Raw genomic sequence first — 18,860 nt, forward strand, 5'->3', positions numbered from 1 at the left:
TTATACGGTACTTCAACGACAAAAAGAGATGGGCTGAATGTTAAGTCGAGAGCCAGTCAAAGCGTCGTTTGGCAATCTCACGCAAGGAGAACAGAACAGGGGAACAGAAACAGGGGGAACAAACATCGGCCTTAGCAAAAGCGTCTGATCCCGCTGGGCTTTCGCTTCCGAGCTTCCGCGGAATCATGCCAGTCTCCATTTTCCAACCTCGCCAATCGCAGGCGACCTTGATCTCGACACCCAAGTGCATATGACGCAAGTCTTTCGCACCTCCAATCGATAATAGGCTGCCAACATAAGAAGAATAAGGCAAGATGATGAGCCAAGAAGGGTGAAGGAGCTGTCATGCTCCGCCCCGCTTTGAACCAGACTGGCGGAACAGTAATAATGTCGATCACAAAGTTGTCGCTACAACGATTATTCGAGGAGGATCGTCGAACAAGAAGCAAGCTCTGTAAGAAACAGAGTCACTTTTGTGCCGAGGTAGATAGCCGGTAAACATTCTGCCTTCTCAAAACGTAGCAAAGCTTGAAGCCATATTTGCAATGTGACCAATCTGATCCCACCTTGTCACCCGTGAAAGGCAGGGTGCCAGAATGGATTGCTCCAGTGGCATGCCGCAAAGTTGAAGAAGTGATGAGATAGCACGCAAGCCGAGAGGCCAGGAAAGGACATTCCTCCGAGAGACACATTGGTGTGCATGGCTTGTTAATGCTGTGTCCTAACGTAGCAGTATACCGTTAACAGTAGTGAGAAGGCAGAGAGCATCGATAGGGAGGCAAGGCCGCATCGAGCTTGCCACCAATCAGTCAAATAGGTCAAGGCAAGGAAGCTGCGAGCTTGCACAAGGATAGGATACAAGTGAATCTGGCAAGAACAGAAATATCAACAAATAGCACCAATTTTCATAGCACATATGAAGCAGAATCAATCGGCTTCCTCCTGGTGGAAATGCATAGAGTAGAGTACGGTACTGCAACTGGCTGAGTCGGTTGTCCTATGATTTGGTGCGATCTCGGCTCATCGCCTCGACCCGCTCACCGTCCGGCTTTTTTCTGCTTTTTCTGCTTTTTCTGCCGCCGGCCGTATCGAATCGATAGGAGTGACAGCAGCAACCCGGGAGTCCATCCTTCCTACCCAAGATACCAACACACTTTGATACGTACAAAACCGCTGAACTTGTACCTTCGACATCTAAAGTGTATCTGCATCCTGTCGACAGCCGAGATCTGGCATCGCGTTGCTGTTGATTTTCGAGCGCTATTTTAATCGCCGGATCGAATCACCTGTACCCCTTCCAATTATTACTCAAGACCTAAGGCTACAAAGGTACGATCCTTCTCTCGACGAGCAACGAATCACATCCTCCCGTACCACTCGCGCATGCATAATCACCATCAGCCGACATCCTTCAGGCCTGCAACGGGCGACAGAATTTAATTCCAAGGCTGCGATCGCGGGTCACTCTGCGGCACCGCCTATGCTTTCCTCTTCCACCTGCAGATATCACTCGCCGCTGACGGCATCCCCGAACTCTCCAAACTCCCTCCGCGCACCGCCATGTTCGACAAGGCTGACGGCATGGCACCCTTGACCATCAATACTCGAACAAATGCAAACGGCAACCACACCGTCTTCGCTGCGGCGACCTTCCACTACACTGAAGAGCCCGCGCGTACCACTACAAGCCAGACCCTTACTCAGCAATCACCCACTCCAGGGTCGGCGATGAGGAGTCGCGCGCCGTCTGTTGGGATGAACGGCCAAGTCCTACCTCCCACCGCCTTGTACGTTCGAGCACTCTACAATTATGAATCGGATGATAGGACAAGCCTCAGCTTTCGGCAGGGGGACACCATACAAGTCATTACACAGTTGACGAGTGGCTGGTGGGACGGCGTCATCAAAGGGGTCCGCGGATGGTTCCCTAGCAACTACTGTGTGGTGGTCACCGGTCCAGAGGAGGCTACAGCAGGAGATGCACCACAACTGATGAACGGAGGCGATGTGGTTAGCGAGTCTGGTACAGATGAGGAGTATGAGGACTTTGATGATCGGTACGAAACGAGGCATGCACCCAGGAATGACGGCTCAAAACAGTCGATCGATGGTGCGGACAAGGAGCAAGAAGAGGCTGCTTTCTGGATTCCACAAGCCACTCCAGATGGGCGATTATACTATTTCAATACGCTCACCGGCATTTCGACAATGGAACTCCCGCTAGAGACACCCACCTCGGCCAACGAGACTGGCCCAAGAGATCGGATGAACATCCACGTGCCTGATCAGACTAGACCTCCTCCTGAGATGATGGCGCGCGGCTTGGAATGCGATGAAGGTGAATCTGAAACTGGCGATTCGGCATCCGAACTTGACGAGTCCTCCATGCGCTCGCGGCCAAGGCGGCGGCGTTCTTACATCTCTGATGGCATATCTCCAGCTGTATCTACAGAGTCTTTCGATACCTCGCCAATGGCGCACAATCGGAGTTTTGAGACGACGAATCTGGCCTTGAGCGGAACACAGCAGTCTTCAGGAGGAACTGGTACGACCACAACGTCTTTCACCAGCAATCCGTTGGGCCAGGTATCTGCAGCTGCAGCTGTATCACGGTCGTTCTTCGACGACGGCAGCTCCGCACCTCAGACCTGGACTAGGCTCGTGGAAAACATCCGCAAAGCTATCGAATCTTATAGACAAGCAATCAATAATGCTGACCGATCAGAATTCGTTCGAAAAGCCGAGGACATATCTGATCATCTTCGAACGCTGCTCGCTGCTGCTTCAGGCACCACTGACAATCATTCGGGCAACCCTTCAATTATCTCTACGAACAAGGCGCTGTACCCACACTTCCGTGACATGATGTCTCACTTCTCAAAGTTGGTCTTATCTTCGCATATTGCTTCGGCAGACTGGCCGACACAGGACGCGTACACCAAATGTCTTCAAGAGGCGGAAGAAGTTATGTTGGGAGTGGAAAACTACGTGGAGGTCGCGCGATCGCAGCGAGGTGAAGATATTCCACGACTGGTACCAGGTTTTTTCTTAGGTAGCAATAATGGTGGAAGCTGGCAGAACAACGGTCTGGGAATCAAGGATCCTTTGTTGGCTACCTCATTCATGGACCAAGACGAGTATGAGCCGTATGTTGAACCTATCGTAACCTTGGATGGCACGCTGTTGGAGAAGATGGATGAGCTGAAGCGAATAATCGTTGCCAATATTCGCCGCCTTGAAGATCAGCTTTTCGTAAGGGAGAAGCTCATCACACCTTTCCGACATAGACAGATTGGGACAGCGGTTTGTCAGGCCGCGGGAAAGGTCATCGAGTTCTTTCGACCCTGGCTCTCCGCCGTTGAGTCAATCAACCTGTCTCCTTTGGGCACTGCGTTTCAAAACCCACAGCTCATCGATTTCACGGCTCAAAAACAAAAGCTGTATGATCTCGTCATGCAATTATTGCTCGCTTGCCAAGCAGTGGCGGCGCCATTGGGGGATGAGTGGGCCGAATGCCGGGGCGATCCGTTGGAAGAACGCCTCAATGAGGTTCGCGTGACCATACGGCAATTAGAGAATTGCACCTCTCAAGTCGGGTTCTCCTTGCAATTACTGCTTGACTCGATGCCACAAGGATCAAGCACACACCAGGAACTGAGAGACACACAGCTCTCCCGCCCTCACCGAACCACAGATGGCGGGGCGCCCTATGAAGCTTCCACATATCCAAATCACTCCAGACTGTTGCGACCTACAATATCAGAGATGAACTTCCCAGTCTCTTATTCGGAGGGGGTGGATCCAGCCGCAGAGAACTACCGCAAGCAGGACAACAATTCGAAGGTCAAGAAATTCTTTGGCGAAGTACCTCGAGACATTGAGGAAGAGCCGTCGTTCCTGAAACTTGACTACGAAGGAGAAATCTCATACGATACCAAGGTCAATCCACCACAACTGCGCGGCGGTACCTTGATCGCCTTGGTGGAACAATTGACCCGGCATGACCGACTAGATTCGCATTTCAACAACACCTTCCTCCTTACCTACCGATCCTTCACTACGGCCTCCGAGCTTTTCGAGATGCTGGTCAAGCGTTTTAGCATCCAGCCACCGCCAGGAATCTCGCAAGGGGAATACAATACATGGGTCGAGAAGAAACAGAAGCCAATACGGTTCCGAGTGGTCAACATTCTCAAAAGTTGGTTTGACAGCTATTGGATGGAAAACAATGATGAGGCCAGTAATGAGCTTCTTCGAAGAGTCTACTCGTTTGCGAAAGACTCAATTGCAACAAGCAACACACCAGGGTCTGGGCCTTTGATGACTTCGGTGGAGCGAAGGATAAAGGGACATGATCCTACGAAAGGCCTTGTCCCAACTCAAAGCAACTCGATGCCCACGCCAATCATGCCGAAAAATATGAAGAAGCTCAAATTTCTGGACATTGATCCCACTGAGTTTGCGAGACAATTAACAATCATCGAGTCAAGGTTATATGGTAAAATCAAACCAACGGAATGCCTGAACAAGACCTGGCAAAGGAAGCTCGGCCCTGACGATCCTGAGCCAGCAGCCAATGTCAAAGCTTTGATATTGCACTCAAATCAACTTACAAATTGGGTTGCGGAGATGATACTGAACCAGTCAGATGTGAAGAAAAGGGTAGTTGTGATCAAGCATTTCGTATCCGTAGCAGACGTAGGCACAAGTCACCGTGTTACCATGACTGCATTCACTAATGTGCTCAGAAATGCCGCGCGATGAACAACTTTTCGACTTTGACGTCTATCATCTCGGCCCTTAGTACGGCTCCTATAGGTCGTCTCACTCGGACCTGGGCACAGGTCAATGCTCGAACGATGACGGTCTTGGAACAAATGAGAAAGTTGATGCACAGTACCAAGAACTTTGGGGAGTACAGAGAAGCGCTGCATCTGGCGAATCCTCCTTGCATCCCTTTTTTTGGTATGTTATTCGCGGAGTATCCATGATCAGTACGGCTAATTCCGTTGACCAGGCGTCTATCTCACCGACCTAACATTTATTGAAGACGGCATACCCTCTGTAATCAAACGTACAGACCTCATCAACTTTGCTAAACGGGCCAAAACTGCCGACGTCATTCGAGATATCCAGCAATATCAAAACGTTCCTTACGTTCTCAAATCTGTGCCCGACCTGCAGGATTACATATTGAGCAACATGCAAGCGGCTGGCGATGTGCATGAGATGTACGACAAGAGTCTCCAGGTTGAACCAAGGGAAAGGGAGGATGAGAAAATCACAAGGTTGGTGGATTTAGGTCTCGTAGACAAGAACAAGTTCTAGGTCATTTTCGGGGAAGTCGAGGTAGCTGCTTGGCATTTTCAGACATCTCGAAAGAACAAGGAGACCGTTCCTCGAATCAGCATAGTCATTGTAACAAGCCGGCGTCTGATTTACTTCCCAGTTGGATGTGGCTGACTGTTGTCGCACTTCCAGACTCCTTTCGGAATCCGGGTTTTTGTGAGACCAGTCACCTTGACATACGGGTGGCAACATACCCTGTGTCTACCGGACTACAACGATACTTTTGACCCAGCCTTATCCGAAAGAGGCAGGAGCTACTCAACAAGCAAAACTTACACCCTCCACCAGGGCACCACATTGAAAACGCTTCTACTTGGGCGCTCCCCTGGTGCCAGTACAGATCATTGGCTTCCTCATTGAGCAACGCCCAACATATTCATGCCTCGAGAATGTCGAAAATACGCCTGGGCTGGTGGTAGACAGATGCTCAGTTTCCTGTCATGATTATGGCATTGCGGAGCGACGAGACCATGACGGTGACTTCGGGACAGCAGCAAAGTATTATTTGGAAAAGTTGACCCTCATTGTCGCATATTGGGGCTGTCCACGCAAGGCAGTGAGGAATTACGACGTTATGATGAACGTTAGAGCGCGTATGATGAGCTGGCCACAGCGTTATGTATCTATGTTTGTGTATATCTTTTCATATACCGCTTACGACGATATGAAATTTCCCCAAGAAAGCCTCGGACTACTGATATTGATGAGACGATAGATGGCGGAGGAAGTCAATGCTAGGGATCAAGAAGTGGTGTAGAAGCTAGTAGCCCAGGTCGCATAATTAGCGAAGAGGAATGGGCATGATTTGCCCGCTGCTGGAAACAGCAAAGACCTTCCCTGTCTATTGGCCAAGCAAAATGAACTCACATTAACGCTTGGGATATACGCTTGCTCGTAGGCCGTTTCGTTGCCCTTTGCTTGAATCTGCACCCATGACATGTGTAGTGTGATGGTGGATCCTGGATGTAAAGTAAGGATCGACAGCTGCATGCGTAGACCTTGCTTGCTGTTCGTCAGACATGTTTTCCTTTGGAAATGATTGGCATGGTGTTTTCAAATACACGACCATGATAAATGGGTCCTCGTCTCCTTCGCGGCTACCTGCAGCGGGTACTGTCTCCGGGGTGCAGCGCAGTAGCATCATACCTGCAGGAAAAGTGATACAGACGCAAGCAAGCACAGAACAGTGAGGGAAACCCGGTGCGGACCGAGATTGATTGCCCCAAGTGATGACTCGAGAATCACCCAGCCAAGTCACACATCCACGTAGGGACTGTCTCCGGTCTGGCAAAGCCAAGCCGATGATATAGGCATAGGTCAAATTCATGTTTGCTGTCCTGTCCTGTCCTTTGCAGCCGTTGACCATCCCGTACGCCGAAATGTCTCGCAAATGTGATTGAAATTTACCAGTCCCATGTCAAACAGTGTACGGTAGTTGAGAAGTCTGCCTCTTGCCGTTGAGAAGCAAGCGTAGACGGGGTCTCGAGATGATGGGGTCTTCATCTTCCAGAGTAGAGAGAGCAAAAGCCCTTGCTTCGCTTCACGCTAACCCGCCCTTTTCGACAGATATATCTAAATTGAAACCGAAACATTCTACTCTCACTCCCCCCGCCTTTCCCAGACGAAATCACCTCTGTCCGATGAAGAACGAATCTCCCCCTACTGCTTTCCTGCCATTCTTAATCCTCGTCCAGCCTTCAGCGCCTCTCGTCGCGTCTTGATGAACGATATCCCTTTCCTAGGTTCGCACCTTCTTCCTTCGAGCACCTAGGTCACCCCGCGCAATTCGAGTCAAGTGCGATTGGCAAGATGGCTGCCATATACGCACGAGACAACCAACTCCATGGCCGCGGTGTCAATCTCGCTGTCATCTCCATCGTCTTCACCTTCGTCGCCATCTGCCTTGTTTGCTCCCGCCTGGCTTCGAGGTTGACCACTGGTCGCAAGCTGCACGAAGATGACTATGCCATCATTGCCTCTGTGGTAAGTACGAGATTCGATCTCGGCTTGATGTGCCTGTGGAATGTGACCTTGCTGATTCTATGCCATAGGTCTTCTCAATCGGTCTTGGTATCAGCAATGTCGTCAGTGAGTCACTCCGCCGCTGCTTTGCTCGCTGCGTCGAGACAGACTTGGCTGCTCTCCCGTGATGTCCATCAGACTGAGCGGTGTATAGGCGTCGCCCACGGAGCTGGAAAGGTGTCGACCAGTCTTCCACCAGAAGACCTCCGCATGGCCTTGCAGGTAAATCAACACCAAGCGGAAGCAGCCCTTCCTCCTGGCGCAATCTTCTCACCTTTCGTTCTTAGGCATTCTGGGCAGCTCAGATCCTGTACAAATTCACGATCACCCTGACAAAGACCTCGATCTGTCTTCTCTACCTGCGCATCTTCACGACCAAAAAATTCCGCCAAACGGTGCACGTTATCATGGGCTATGTGATACTGTACTCTTTCGCAAGCATCATAGCAACGGTCGTACAATGCACGCCGCTCGAGCGTATCTGGGATCATGCTGTCCCTGGGACTTGCATCAACCTTACGGCTTTCTGGTATGCGAATGCTTCAGCGAACATTATCGGCGACTTCTTGATACTTGCCCTGCCTATGCCCGTTGTCAGAAGCCTGCAGCTACCTCAACGACAGCGGTTGGGTCTCGTGATGGTCTTCGCCTTGGGTGGCTTGTAGGTCTCTCGAGCGACTCACGTCTTGTTATGCTGACAGCCAGTCAGCGTTTGCATCACATCTATCTTGCGGATGACCACCCTCAAAACTGGATCCAAAGCTAAAGACCAGATATACGGTACACTCAACTCGACTATTTGGACGACCATCGAGGCCAACACTGCAATCATATGTGCCTGTCTACCAATGCTCAAGAGTCCTCTCACTGCCCTCTTCCCACGCCTGTTCCCTCGCGGTTCCGCTGATGATTATTCCAGCGGCTCGAACGCAGCCCGACGTCGAGGTGCGTATACTCAGGGGCATCTTTCTCCGAATTAGCACCATAATTGGCGTTACAAGACATGATTCGGGAGCGAGACTTTCTTCTTCACGTTCTCCAAACTCTGCAAACATGCCCTGCTTGCATCTGTGGGGGAGGACGCTGACTCCAAATTTCCAATAGGAGCCACTACCCAAGACCGAACTTCGCCTCCTGCTGCGTACGACGGCTGGGGTCGGCTAGAAAGCAAGAAACCATCGCAGAGGACCAGGATGTCTACCATGATAAGCACAGCTCCTGCGCGTAAAGGTTCAAGCCTGGGCTCCAGCAGCGAGGATACTTTCCGCACTGACAGTCAGGATGTCCCTATGGGCAATATCAGCAAGACGACTCATGTTGACGTCCAGTATGGCAACGAGAGAATGGAACAACCCATGTTAAGCCCAAAGAGCAACGAGCACGCGAGAAGCATCTCGGCAACACATCTGGTCGGCGAGGACTTCAGCTTTCCCTGAGTCATATTGTTTCGCGGGGAACCGTCCTACTTGACGCCATCCTCGACGGTGAAGTTTCTATGATCTAGAAGCTCCGGTTTCCTCGTGCGAGCTACGAGGCGTCTCCATACATCGCTCCATGTTCGAAGAACCAATTTCAATGCTTTCGCTACTGGGCTGGTCGGTAGCATTCATTTTTCACGTTTCATACTCGAGGTAGCAAGCGTTGAGCTCGGGCTGGGAAGAGTCATCGTGGGCGCAATATATTAGCAAAGGGGGCTCGCTTGCTCGTGTGGGATGGTCATTTGCTACGGCTTCAGCAAGTGGCATGGAGGGAAGCGATCGGTCGGTATCTCAAGCTACGCATACTGGTAGAGCCATCAATAAGTGTATATTATCGCATGGTGTGGCCCAGCGCAAACGCTCGTGAGACACTCGTATGCGACTTTTGCGTCCATCACAGCCCTCAGCCCCCCGGGAGCTCCTCCTTCAAGCGCTTATGGCGCCCATTCAGCCAATCCCCCCAGCCGGGCTTGGCAGGGTGGCAGGGTTCAGGGCCCCCCAACTGCGGGGCCTGCCGCTGCCCGAGATTCACGGGTAATACATACATGCATGTTTACATTTTGCCTTCACTCCACCAACCACAGTCCTTACCATCACACACATCATTCCTCCTCCTCCTATATTCTTTATATTCCCTATATACCCTATATACCCTATCTCCTTCCCCTTATCATATCCCAATCATATCCTATCCTACCCCATCCCATCCTTCCACCCCCTTCTCGAGCGATGCCCCCCGCGCCCACCCTCCCCCCCCCCCCCTCCCCCCCCCCCCCTCCCCCCTCTCCCACCGCATCAACGCCGCCACCCGCCCCCTCCACGCCCACCTCAACGCCCTCATCCTCTCCCTCCTCCCCCGCGCTCTGCCCCCGCACGCCGCGGATCCCGGCCCCTACGCGCAAGCGATGGCGCATCTGCTGCCGATCTACGAGGCGTTCGAGGGGCCCTTTCGGAGGTTGGTTTTCCCGGGGGAGGGCGACGATGAGGGGAGTGGGGCGGGGAGGGGAAGAAGCAGCAGCAGAGGAGGTGGTCAAGGGGTTGCGGGGGATGTATGCGAGGGGGTTGGAGCGGGGGGCCAGGTTGACGGGGGATGTGGAGACGGTTCTGCGTCTGCGTCTGCGCGGACGGGCGGTCGATCCGGGACGGCGACCACGCCTCGAAGCGTTCACGGAGCGTATCCGCACTGCGGTGTCGGGGCGGCCCCACCTCCTGCTCGCGTACACGTGGGTGCTCTACCTGGCGCTCTTCTCCGGGGGACGGTACATACGGGCGGGACTGCGGGGGGCCGGAGCCGGGTTCTGGCACCGCGGGGTCCGAGAGGGGGGATCCGACGGTGGTTCTCTGGGAAAAGGGTTGGAAGGTGAGGAGGGGGGAGGTGGGGTGGATGGGTGTCTTGGATTCTGGACGTTTGAAGGGGAGGCGGATGGGGAGGATCTCAAGGCGGGGTTCAAGGCGGGCTTCGCTGCCGTCGAGGGGACGTTGACGGAGGCGGAAAAGGAGGAGGTGGTGCGGGAAGCGGTGTTTATCATGCAGTCGATGACTGGGGTGGTCGTGGAGATCAGTGAGGTGGTCGGTACGGGCAATCCGGTGGCTGCTGGACAGTGGGTGGATCAGAGATTGGACGGGAGGAAGGACGAGGACGAGCCGAGCATGCGCTGGCTACTGCTGAAGCATGTCCTGCCGATGGGTATGGTGGAGCTGATAGCTGCTGGTGCTAGAAGTGCCCTCAGTGTTGGCATGGTGCCGTCTTTTTGGAGCGCGAGAGCGGAATAGTTGGATCACTGCATCATTGCACATATGGGAACGGCTTCATGCGATATATACCCCGAGGAGTTGCTACTGATTGATTGAATGAACGTAGGTTGCTTCTACTAGGCTCTGAGCGAATTGAACCTCAGATCATGCGCCACTTATGCGAAATGTTTCTCCAGAAGCAACAACACTTATCGACCAAGAACCCAGCCCTGGCTACAGAGATACGATAGAGCAATATCATCAGAGGTGAAGAAAAGCGGAAGAACCTGAGCTCAACGGGGGCGAAAATGGCTGTCCGACCAATGGTAGAAGCAACAAGCGTGGAGAAAGGGGCACCCAAGCTCTAAGAGCGAGACAAATAACGCTCTTTGGTCCTGGCTCCCATCAATCGAAAAGCCCGTTTTCTCACGAGGTACAGGGGTTCTTGGTGGTCTTACTTGCGGCTTCTGGGTTAATTACCTCGTTACGCACTTGGTCTGGTGTCGCAGCTGTTGGCTGATCCAGATGATCGACTTGAGCCATCTCTGTCCTTACTACCGGCGGGTTGGATGCAATTCCTATATGCAATGGGTCGGGTGCTACACCCTGGCCCTGGGATGAGCGGTCCACTTTGGTATCACCAGGTTGAGGTATCAGCCGGTCAGATACCTTCCCATCTAGACTTCGGTCAGGTATTGGATCTTCTCGCTCATGTGAGTGCCGAACTTTGACTTGACTATTAGAAGGATCTGATGGGTCAGGTATCCTCTCATTCTGCAATTGTTCGGGTGCTACTCCTCCTTTCTGACAAGCACAGTCCAGTTCAACCTTCATATGACTTGCCTTCCAATGGTCTGATCCCTCCAGGAGAGACATCAAATACAAAGCGTTGTCGAAGTATTTGCCCATCGTTGCAGTATAAGCTCGTCCAAGCGTCAGCATCTCAGCCAACAGAGACGGGAACCCATGCGATGTCCAATCCTGTTGCATGACAGCAAGATTTTTGGCGGACATGGGAGCGAGGTCCAGCATCATAGCTCTGGCATGATGAATTGTGTCTATGACTATTGGGAGGCTCTTCTCCTCAGGTCTAGTAAAGTCGAGGCCATTCCCTTCATCGTGAACGTGATCGACATACTCATATTTGCTACGGGTGCGAGCCCGTTTCTTGGCTTGATTGTTGGGGCCATCTTGACCAGAACGCTTCAGTGGTGGCTCAAGTCTAGCACAGGAACTGTTAACTGATGCCTCGGTATCACCGTCCAACACCATCTCTTTACGCTTTGCTTCCCGAAATCTTTGTGAGTCCGTTGGTTTCGACTCTTTGTCAGCGTCATCAGTAGACACAGACATTACAGGCGACATTGCCGTCAACTTCCTTGCACGAGTAAAGTCCCCTGTGCTACCATCCCAATTACGATCGGTCCAGCCCTTTGTGAAGGCAGCGAAAGTAGGTCGAGCCGTCACTTGTACCTGTTCGAAGACACCTTGAGCCCTCCACTCCCTCGATTGCTCGGATATGTAGCCGTCAACGCTCGTCCATGCTGATTTGATTGACCTCTGCTCATCGCGGGTCTCCTTCGTGGTTATGAAAGTGTTGTGCAGATCGAGTCTGACACGCAGACTATCCCGGAATACGGGCTTCTCCCAATGCGGTATGTGTAGGTGGGGGCAGATATAGCCGTTGGCCACCATGAATTGTTGAATGATGATCTTCATCGATCGCGAGAGACCGGTACCTTTCTCATCACAGGAACTCCGTGAGCTTTTGAGTTGCTGAAGCTCGGCGCTTTCCTTGTTACGTGGGCGGATACCTATCCTCCCATCCAGAAGGTCCTTTCCGTAGGTTCCTGGGATCCTCTCGTTACGACCAGGATTTCTAGGCAGGACTGGGGGCCGGGGACCCTGTGGTTGAGTGGATGACTGTTTGTTTTGCCGGATTGAGGCCAGTAATCGAGCTGACGGTGGTCTGGTTCGTGGGACTGGCACCAATTTAGTTCGTCGTTTGGAGGGTTGCTGGCCGGTAGGTTGGTTAGGTGGGGGCTGCCATTGCGAAATTGAATACAAGAGTGAATGTGCTTCTGAAGTCTGAGGCTGGTGATCCTCTTCAACTGCATGTAGGGTGGATGGAAGTCGTGTTGACAAGGCATCTTGTGGGGAACTTGTCTCGGTCTTCACATTTTGAGGAATCCATGGAGCAATAGCAGGCAAAGAGCACCTTCGGGCCCAAGCCTCTTCCCCAGAAATATCTCTATGATCTGGAGGGGCGATGAGCCCGTGTGTCTGGTCACCGGACATGTTGGGAGCTTATGGTACAAACTCAGATGGCGTGTGAGGGTCTTCCAGTCCTGCAAAGTCGGATGAGGAATGGGAGATTGAAAGAAAGAGGAGACGGGGAAAAACGTTGTTGTTTGGGGATGGAAAGTGAAGTACAGAGCCCAAGGCAGTGCTTAAAAGAGGTCACGATGATAGAACAAGAACCGGCAAGAACCCCTCAATTATCCCATCGATGGGAAAGAACGCCCAGAATAGGAAACATGATCACAGCTTTGCGAGGAACAACCTAGCCTATCATTTGCTCTTGATGCCTATCGTATCGTCCACAATGAACCTTCTGAGCCATTGATTGTCTTTCAGCAAGAGGTACTCGACCCTTCGTCGGTGTAGAGCTTTCGGAGCCAAGCTCATACGACCGCAACTCCTTTGGCATCGTGCCTGAAATTCTTCACTCACAACAGATATGATCACGACGCTTCGATGCATACAAAAAGCCCCCAACCATTACACCAAACAACTCGATGGGTATCCAGCCGTTACTCCTTGCCACACCAAGAATGCAATTCCTGTAGAACGCCTTACTTCAACATCTCCCTCACCCTTTCAATCCTCCCAAGCCTACTCTCCAGTACCTCCAACCTCGTCCTCTTCTCCTTATCTCTTCCCTCCAAGACAGCCACCCTCTCCTCCAACTTCGCCCTCGCTTTCCTCTCTGTAGCCACCATCTCATTGGCCTCCGTAAACAGCTGTGCCGATAGCTCCTCCAGCTCCTCATTTGTCTGACTAACTCTTGATTCGGCCGCTTGTCGCAGCGACTGTTCCCGTGTAAGCATAGTTAAGAGCTCTGCATTCTCTCGGTTGTTTGTGTGGCTTGTCTGGTCTGCTGGGGTGGATGACGGTGGCTGTGAGGTGGCACGTCGATTGGAAGGGAGGAGATGAGAAATTCGAGACTGGAGATGGTTGCGCTGGGCCCCAGCCGCTGAAGTGGGCCGGGATGGAGGTTGGGCATTTGTATTGGGGTCGGAGGTGGGTTTATTGGATGATTTGAGCTGGCGAAGCTCATCTTCGTAGTCTGCGAGTTTGTCGACTAGAGCAAGGTTTAGCATCCTGAAGCGCCAAAATTCGATGTAGAGTGGAGAGGCCATGTTGCCGACCAGTTTGTGTAGTTGGCCGACGGGAAGAAGAGAACGTACCTGCAGCCGTTGCTTTGCCAGTCAATAGCTTGACCTGTGTCTCGAGCTCTGCAATCCTTCTTTGTGCATCTTCTGCGATTGGAGGATGTGAATGAGACAGGTCAGCTCCACATTTGTGGCATGTCTTGGTGAAAGATGTGATTGGGATTGGTGCGGCAGGCGAAGATTGTAGTATTGTTGTGGTTACTGAGGACATATCATGGTAGTCTCAAATGGAAAGAAATGGATGGATCAGAGATTGTCCAAGTGATGGACGCTCCTCGTGGTGAAGTTCCTGTCTGTGGATTTGTAAACCAGCTGTAATGACTGTTGGTGAATACGAAGTCGATATTACGGAATTCAATGCGCCTTCATCCCTGCCATATACCAACGGACGCTTGCGCAATGATCGACAGGGTCCAGTTTCAGACTCCGAGCCCTTAATCACGTGACTGCAACGAGAACTCCTTTACCTACAATCCTAGTCATGCGGAACACCATCAGCGCTCAAAGTGGACGGAACCCGGTTGACTACTCACTTTCGCCTTTGCAAATCAGATGTGTTCGTGTTATGTGAGTTGGAGATGGTTTGGATGGTGAGCATTGTATGTTTGGTTGTTGACTGATTGGATTTTTGAATGCAATTATGTCGTAGCAACAGAAAATCCTGGTTGCAATTGTACACCAACTCACCTGGCACCCAGTCACCTTAAACCACACTTTGAAAGTCTATGCAATTGATAAAAACTGTTTGCAATCTAGTGTACATGTAAAAATTGACCAACGTAGGCCATGTACCCCATGTCTATGACAATACCGCTGTCGTAAATCCTCCTGCAAGCTCACGGAACCCCCCTGAGGACTTGAAAAGAAAGAATCCGACGCCTGAGCGAAACTTTTCCACTCATGCTTATAGATTAGTCAAGGGATGAGCATAAGCTCTGTGGTCCACAACAGCCAGCTGTATCCAGGAATGTCCATGTAAAGCGAGTAGCTATACATCGATGCATCTGCGCGTCAGGTGGCGACCCATAACGCCTGTGAAATGATGAGATAATGGATGGAGATGAGGAGAGAACTTCGGGTGAAGCGTGAGGATGGGAAAATTCCGCATGTGCTGTAAAGAATCTGGTTGATAGCCCTGTTTCACATCGATGGGCTGGGCGTCTAGGAGGCAATAGCACGAGCAGCTTGGTTGCCGTTCTTCCTCTTTTTCTCTGGCTTTGAGACTGTACTCCAGCCATCACCCTCAAGCGCATCAGCACTGAGATCAGGTGTGCCGGCAGCTGAGGAGCCGTTCGTTTGCGCACCCCCATCCGGGACGTCTCGTACAACTTCCTTGGGCTTAATGGCTTTGTCTTCCGTGACAAGTCCATTCTCTTCAGCCGCTTGAGCTTCCTCATCTTCTTCGTCCGCTGCAGCATTGTCTTCATTGGCTGTCCTTCGAAGGATTTCGTAGCTTCTGCCTGGGGGAGGAGCTGATGCGCCGTTTTCCTTCTCCTGTGCTTGACCGTTGGCCTTCTTTTGCTCTTGGCCGTTGACCTTCTCCTGGGGTGATATTTGTTTCCACGCAGGGGTTTGCTCAGTCTTGTTGGCTTGGTCGGCGTCCCGAGCAACTTTCTTTTCCTCGCGAGCCTTTTCTTCCGCGGCTTTCTTATCAGCACGCGCCTTTTCGTCTGCTTCTTTCTTCTCACGGATAGCAATCTGGCGTCTCTCTTCGACCTCTTTCTCACGAGTAGCGGTATCGATGGGCTTAGCTGCGCCAAAAGGGCTAGCTTTCGAGTCTGCAGCAGGTGCAGCGTCAGATGAGTTCGCATCAGAAGGTGCCTCAGAAACAGTGCGTTTTGCGAGGTTCAATTTTGGACGCGTCGTGGGAGCCGCTGGTGCACCGGCCGGAGAAGGCGGTGTGCTGAGCTCACGGTTCGGAATAGCTGGGGATTTGGCGGCCTGAACAGGTTGCACGGGCGGAGCAGGCGGTGCGTCGGGCCTCATTTTCGTTCTCCATTGGCTGTCCTGCTCGGCCGCGGTCGGTGCTCGCTCCACTGGCGGTCTCTCCACGAACTCACGCCTTGGAGGTCGTGAACCATCTTGGGATCGCCCTTCTCCCCATGCTGGCGAGTTCCGTCTATTTGGCGGTCCATCACGGCTCACTGGACGATCAAAACTTCGAGCTGTTGATCCCGTCGGTAGAGTCGGCGTAAGTGGACCTTTGCGATCCCAATTCCCGAAGTCTCGTACCTTCCCATCACCTTGCTCGTACCCAGCTCGGCGACCACCACGTTCACCACGTTCACCACGGTCACTGCCAGCATCAGAGGCACTATCGAACCCTCCACGCCCAGAGCCGAAACCACCTCTCTCTGACACTCGTCGCTGTCCAGGAACATCTGCAAGAGGGCCTTTCCGTGTCCAGTCGCCGAACTCGCGAGCATCAGGTCGGTCCTTTTCTGCAATGCGTAAGACTAGTTAGCAATCGACCTGTCTCGCGATACAAACTCAGCGCGATGTGACTTACGCGGCTCTGCAACGCTGACCCTAATATTCCGGCCCTGAAATTGGGTATTGTTGGCATCCAAAGCTTTCTTCAATCCATCCAATGTTGCGAATTCTGCATAACCGAAGCCTTTCGGCTTTCTCTCCAGCTTGTCTTCGACAATGCGGACGCTCGTCACTTCACAGCCGGAGAAAAAATCTGTGATATCACCCTCTGTGGCGTCAAAAGACATGTTCCCAAGATGCACCGTATACGGAGGTTTGGTAGGCAATGGTAGCTGCTCGCGCACGGAGTAGCCTCCCCGATCTGCTTTCTTCGGTCAGCCTCTTGGTTTTCTCCTCATGGTCAAACTCGTGTACACACCTGCCATGCCCCCAAAACCTCCTCCAGAATTGTATGAACGATCGCCGCCATAACCTCCGCGACCACTGGGTGCTGCACAAATCAGCCTGCACCCTTGCTTCCCTGAATGCCCCCCAGAATGTGGACAAGATTCTTACCAGCTAGATAGTCGAAGTATTAGCACAGTCTTAATAAGGTGAACTGGAAGAAGTACGTACATGGCATTGGCATATCCTCCATCTCATCGGCCCATGAACCGAGGGCTGGAAGGCTTGTCAGCAGCTGTCACATCTCCGCGGGTGCAACGTGGGCTCCAAAGCATACTCGAATCCGTGAGGAATGTCCCCAGATCCATCTTCTCGCCCTTCGTCTTTTTTGGAGCTATTCACAAAGTTGTCAGCATATTGCACCTATTGAGGTCGCCATGACCGGTGTGGCAGTGGCTAATTTACCCATGTTTGCGGCTCAGTATCCCACGCTCTTACGAGCGTCCACCGGCCTAGATTCTGAAAGCTGCGAGTTGCAGCAGCGATTTACCTGTTGAGAAGTTGTTCACGTTGTTTGCGGGTGATACCAAAATCTGGTACCGTTGTGTGAAATCTTGCTGTTGAGATTCGTACGGGTTTGAGAATATACTCTAATTAATTTTAGCCGACGATCCTCTAGCGTGCCGCTACGCCCTATCAACCTCTTCTCTGTCATTCTGTCACTCTGAAGGAAGATTTTCACAGTCTTTGCATGGAATGCGAAGATGGAATGCAGGCTGGTACTTCATCAATCACTAGATCACCTCTTATAGTGAATGGACTCTAAGGCAAAAATGGCTGTAGCTTGTTGAGGACATTATTATTCGAAATGGAGCAGCCCAACAAGCCATATGGCTTTCCAGCCAGAGAGATTCTTATACCGGCGTTGAAAGTCGGTGCATTGAGTGGTGAGCCTATCTTTTGTACATATGGACTATTGCATAACATGGCTGTATCTCCTACCATTTCTGTCTGGAAAAGGAATTACCAACTGGCCGATGACTACTCTATTTTGTGATTTTGTTTGTCTTCGGGTCGCCTCACACATACAGAAGAATGATAAGAGCCCCAAGATTGGAAAAACTCTTTTCTTACGCACGCTAGGATTGAAATATGAGTGGGAGGAATCGATCTTTCATCTGAAAGAAGGACCCAGATTCCGCTTGTCGTTTGATCATCTTCAGCTCAGCTCATCAATTCATGAGTTGCTGTCACTCAATCGAGACCTTTTGCTCACATAACCTCAGGAACTACTGGCATTCTCTATGGCAGCGTCGCAGGTGTCCTTCGCTCCGCCCATCCCATTCTTTTTGCCGTTGCGGCCGGCATCCAATGGTCTGCCCTTGGCAGCACGTTCTGGGGTTAGTCATTATCAAAGATTCTAGACGTGATCATTCGCGAGACCCTTTCCAACCCTGTTCACACTGACCCATTTGTACAATCTCTAGCGACCAGAGCCACCATACTCCACACCTACTACCCCAGCCCATCCCAAAAGGACCGCCTCACAGCCAGCACCTTTGCCGGCGGCATAACTGGCGGCACAATCGGTGGACTATTTCGCGGTCCGCGCAACGTCATCCCTGGCACAATCATGTTCACACTTTTCGGCTATATAGGGCAAACAGTCTATGACGCGCTTGATGCGCGACATACGGCGCAAGTTGCTTCTGAAGCTCAGGCAGCGGCAGAAGGTAAGAAAGCAGATAGGAAGCGTTTCTGGGAGTGGTTTGCAGAGATGAAATGGAGTCCTTTGACGGTACTGAGCGATGAGGACTATGGCAATATGCTGAAGGAGAAGTTATTGAGGGTAGAGGCCGAGATTGCTTTGGTGGATGAGGAGGTGGACAGGTTGAGGAGGGAGGAGAGGAGGATGGAGGAGCGGCAAGGCAAGGAGCCTTCAAAGTCAACGACGTAGAAAAGGTCACTGGTCACGCGCTTTCCGGGTTATGGATCCCTGATTGCC

General features: G+C 51.9%; 7 protein-coding genes across 7 annotated transcripts; 4 read left to right on the forward strand and 3 right to left on the reverse strand.

The window, feature by feature from the left end:
- Positions 1-1,560: 1,560 nt before the first annotated feature.
- Positions 1,561-5,509, forward strand: HO173_009947 (uncharacterized protein; the record flags this gene model as incomplete). The annotated part of the gene is made up of 4 exons (XM_037311834.1): positions 1,561-4,698; positions 4,749-4,965; positions 5,018-5,288; positions 5,482-5,509. 4 exons carry the CDS (start codon positions 1,561-1,563, stop codon positions 5,507-5,509), a joined length of 3,654 nt encoding a protein of 1,217 aa, XP_037161296.1.
- Positions 5,510-7,158: 1,649 nt separating this feature from the next.
- HO173_009948 (uncharacterized protein) lies at positions 7,159-8,807 on the forward strand (the record flags this gene model as incomplete). The annotated part of the gene is made up of 6 exons (XM_037311835.1): positions 7,159-7,332; positions 7,401-7,437; positions 7,526-7,593; positions 7,659-8,032; positions 8,081-8,316; positions 8,476-8,807. 6 exons carry the CDS (start codon positions 7,159-7,161, stop codon positions 8,805-8,807), a joined length of 1,221 nt encoding a protein of 406 aa, XP_037161297.1.
- A 307-nt stretch (positions 8,808-9,114) lies between these two features.
- HO173_009949 (uncharacterized protein) lies at positions 9,115-10,622 on the forward strand (the record flags this gene model as incomplete). Its single annotated transcript, XM_037311836.1, has 2 exons — positions 9,115-9,212; positions 9,791-10,622. 2 exons carry the CDS (start codon positions 9,115-9,117, stop codon positions 10,620-10,622), a joined length of 930 nt encoding a protein of 309 aa, XP_037161298.1.
- Positions 10,623-11,009: 387 nt separating this feature from the next.
- Positions 11,010-12,881, reverse strand: HO173_009950 (uncharacterized protein; the record flags this gene model as incomplete). Its single annotated transcript, XM_037311837.1, has 1 exon — positions 11,010-12,881. One exon carries the CDS (start codon positions 12,879-12,881, stop codon positions 11,010-11,012), a length of 1,872 nt encoding a protein of 623 aa, XP_037161299.1.
- A 557-nt stretch (positions 12,882-13,438) lies between these two features.
- HO173_009951 (uncharacterized protein) lies at positions 13,439-14,249 on the reverse strand (the record flags this gene model as incomplete). The annotated part of the gene is made up of 2 exons (XM_037311838.1): positions 13,439-13,947; positions 14,054-14,249. The coding sequence occupies 2 exons, from the start codon at positions 14,247-14,249 to the stop codon at positions 13,439-13,441; spliced, it is 705 nt and encodes a 234-aa protein (XP_037161300.1).
- Positions 14,250-15,199: 950 nt separating this feature from the next.
- On the reverse strand, positions 15,200-17,324 carry HO173_009952 (uncharacterized protein; the record flags this gene model as incomplete). Its single annotated transcript, XM_037311839.1, has 6 exons — positions 15,200-16,479; positions 16,548-16,832; positions 16,890-16,961; positions 17,087-17,131; positions 17,193-17,249; positions 17,321-17,324. The coding sequence occupies 6 exons, from the start codon at positions 17,322-17,324 to the stop codon at positions 15,200-15,202; spliced, it is 1,743 nt and encodes a 580-aa protein (XP_037161301.1).
- Positions 17,325-17,723: 399 nt separating this feature from the next.
- HO173_009953 (uncharacterized protein) lies at positions 17,724-18,812 on the forward strand (the record flags this gene model as incomplete). Its single annotated transcript, XM_037311840.1, has 3 exons — positions 17,724-17,802; positions 18,142-18,255; positions 18,343-18,812. 3 exons carry the CDS (start codon positions 17,724-17,726, stop codon positions 18,810-18,812), a joined length of 663 nt encoding a protein of 220 aa, XP_037161302.1.
- Between the last annotated feature and the right edge of the window lie 48 nt (positions 18,813-18,860).

The sequence above is a fragment of the Letharia columbiana genome (genome assembly GCF_014066305.1).
Source record: "Letharia columbiana isolate WasteWater2 chromosome Unknown Sc0000044_s0, whole genome shotgun sequence".
Classification (NCBI taxonomy): Eukaryota; Fungi; Ascomycota; class Lecanoromycetes; order Lecanorales; family Parmeliaceae; genus Letharia; species Letharia columbiana.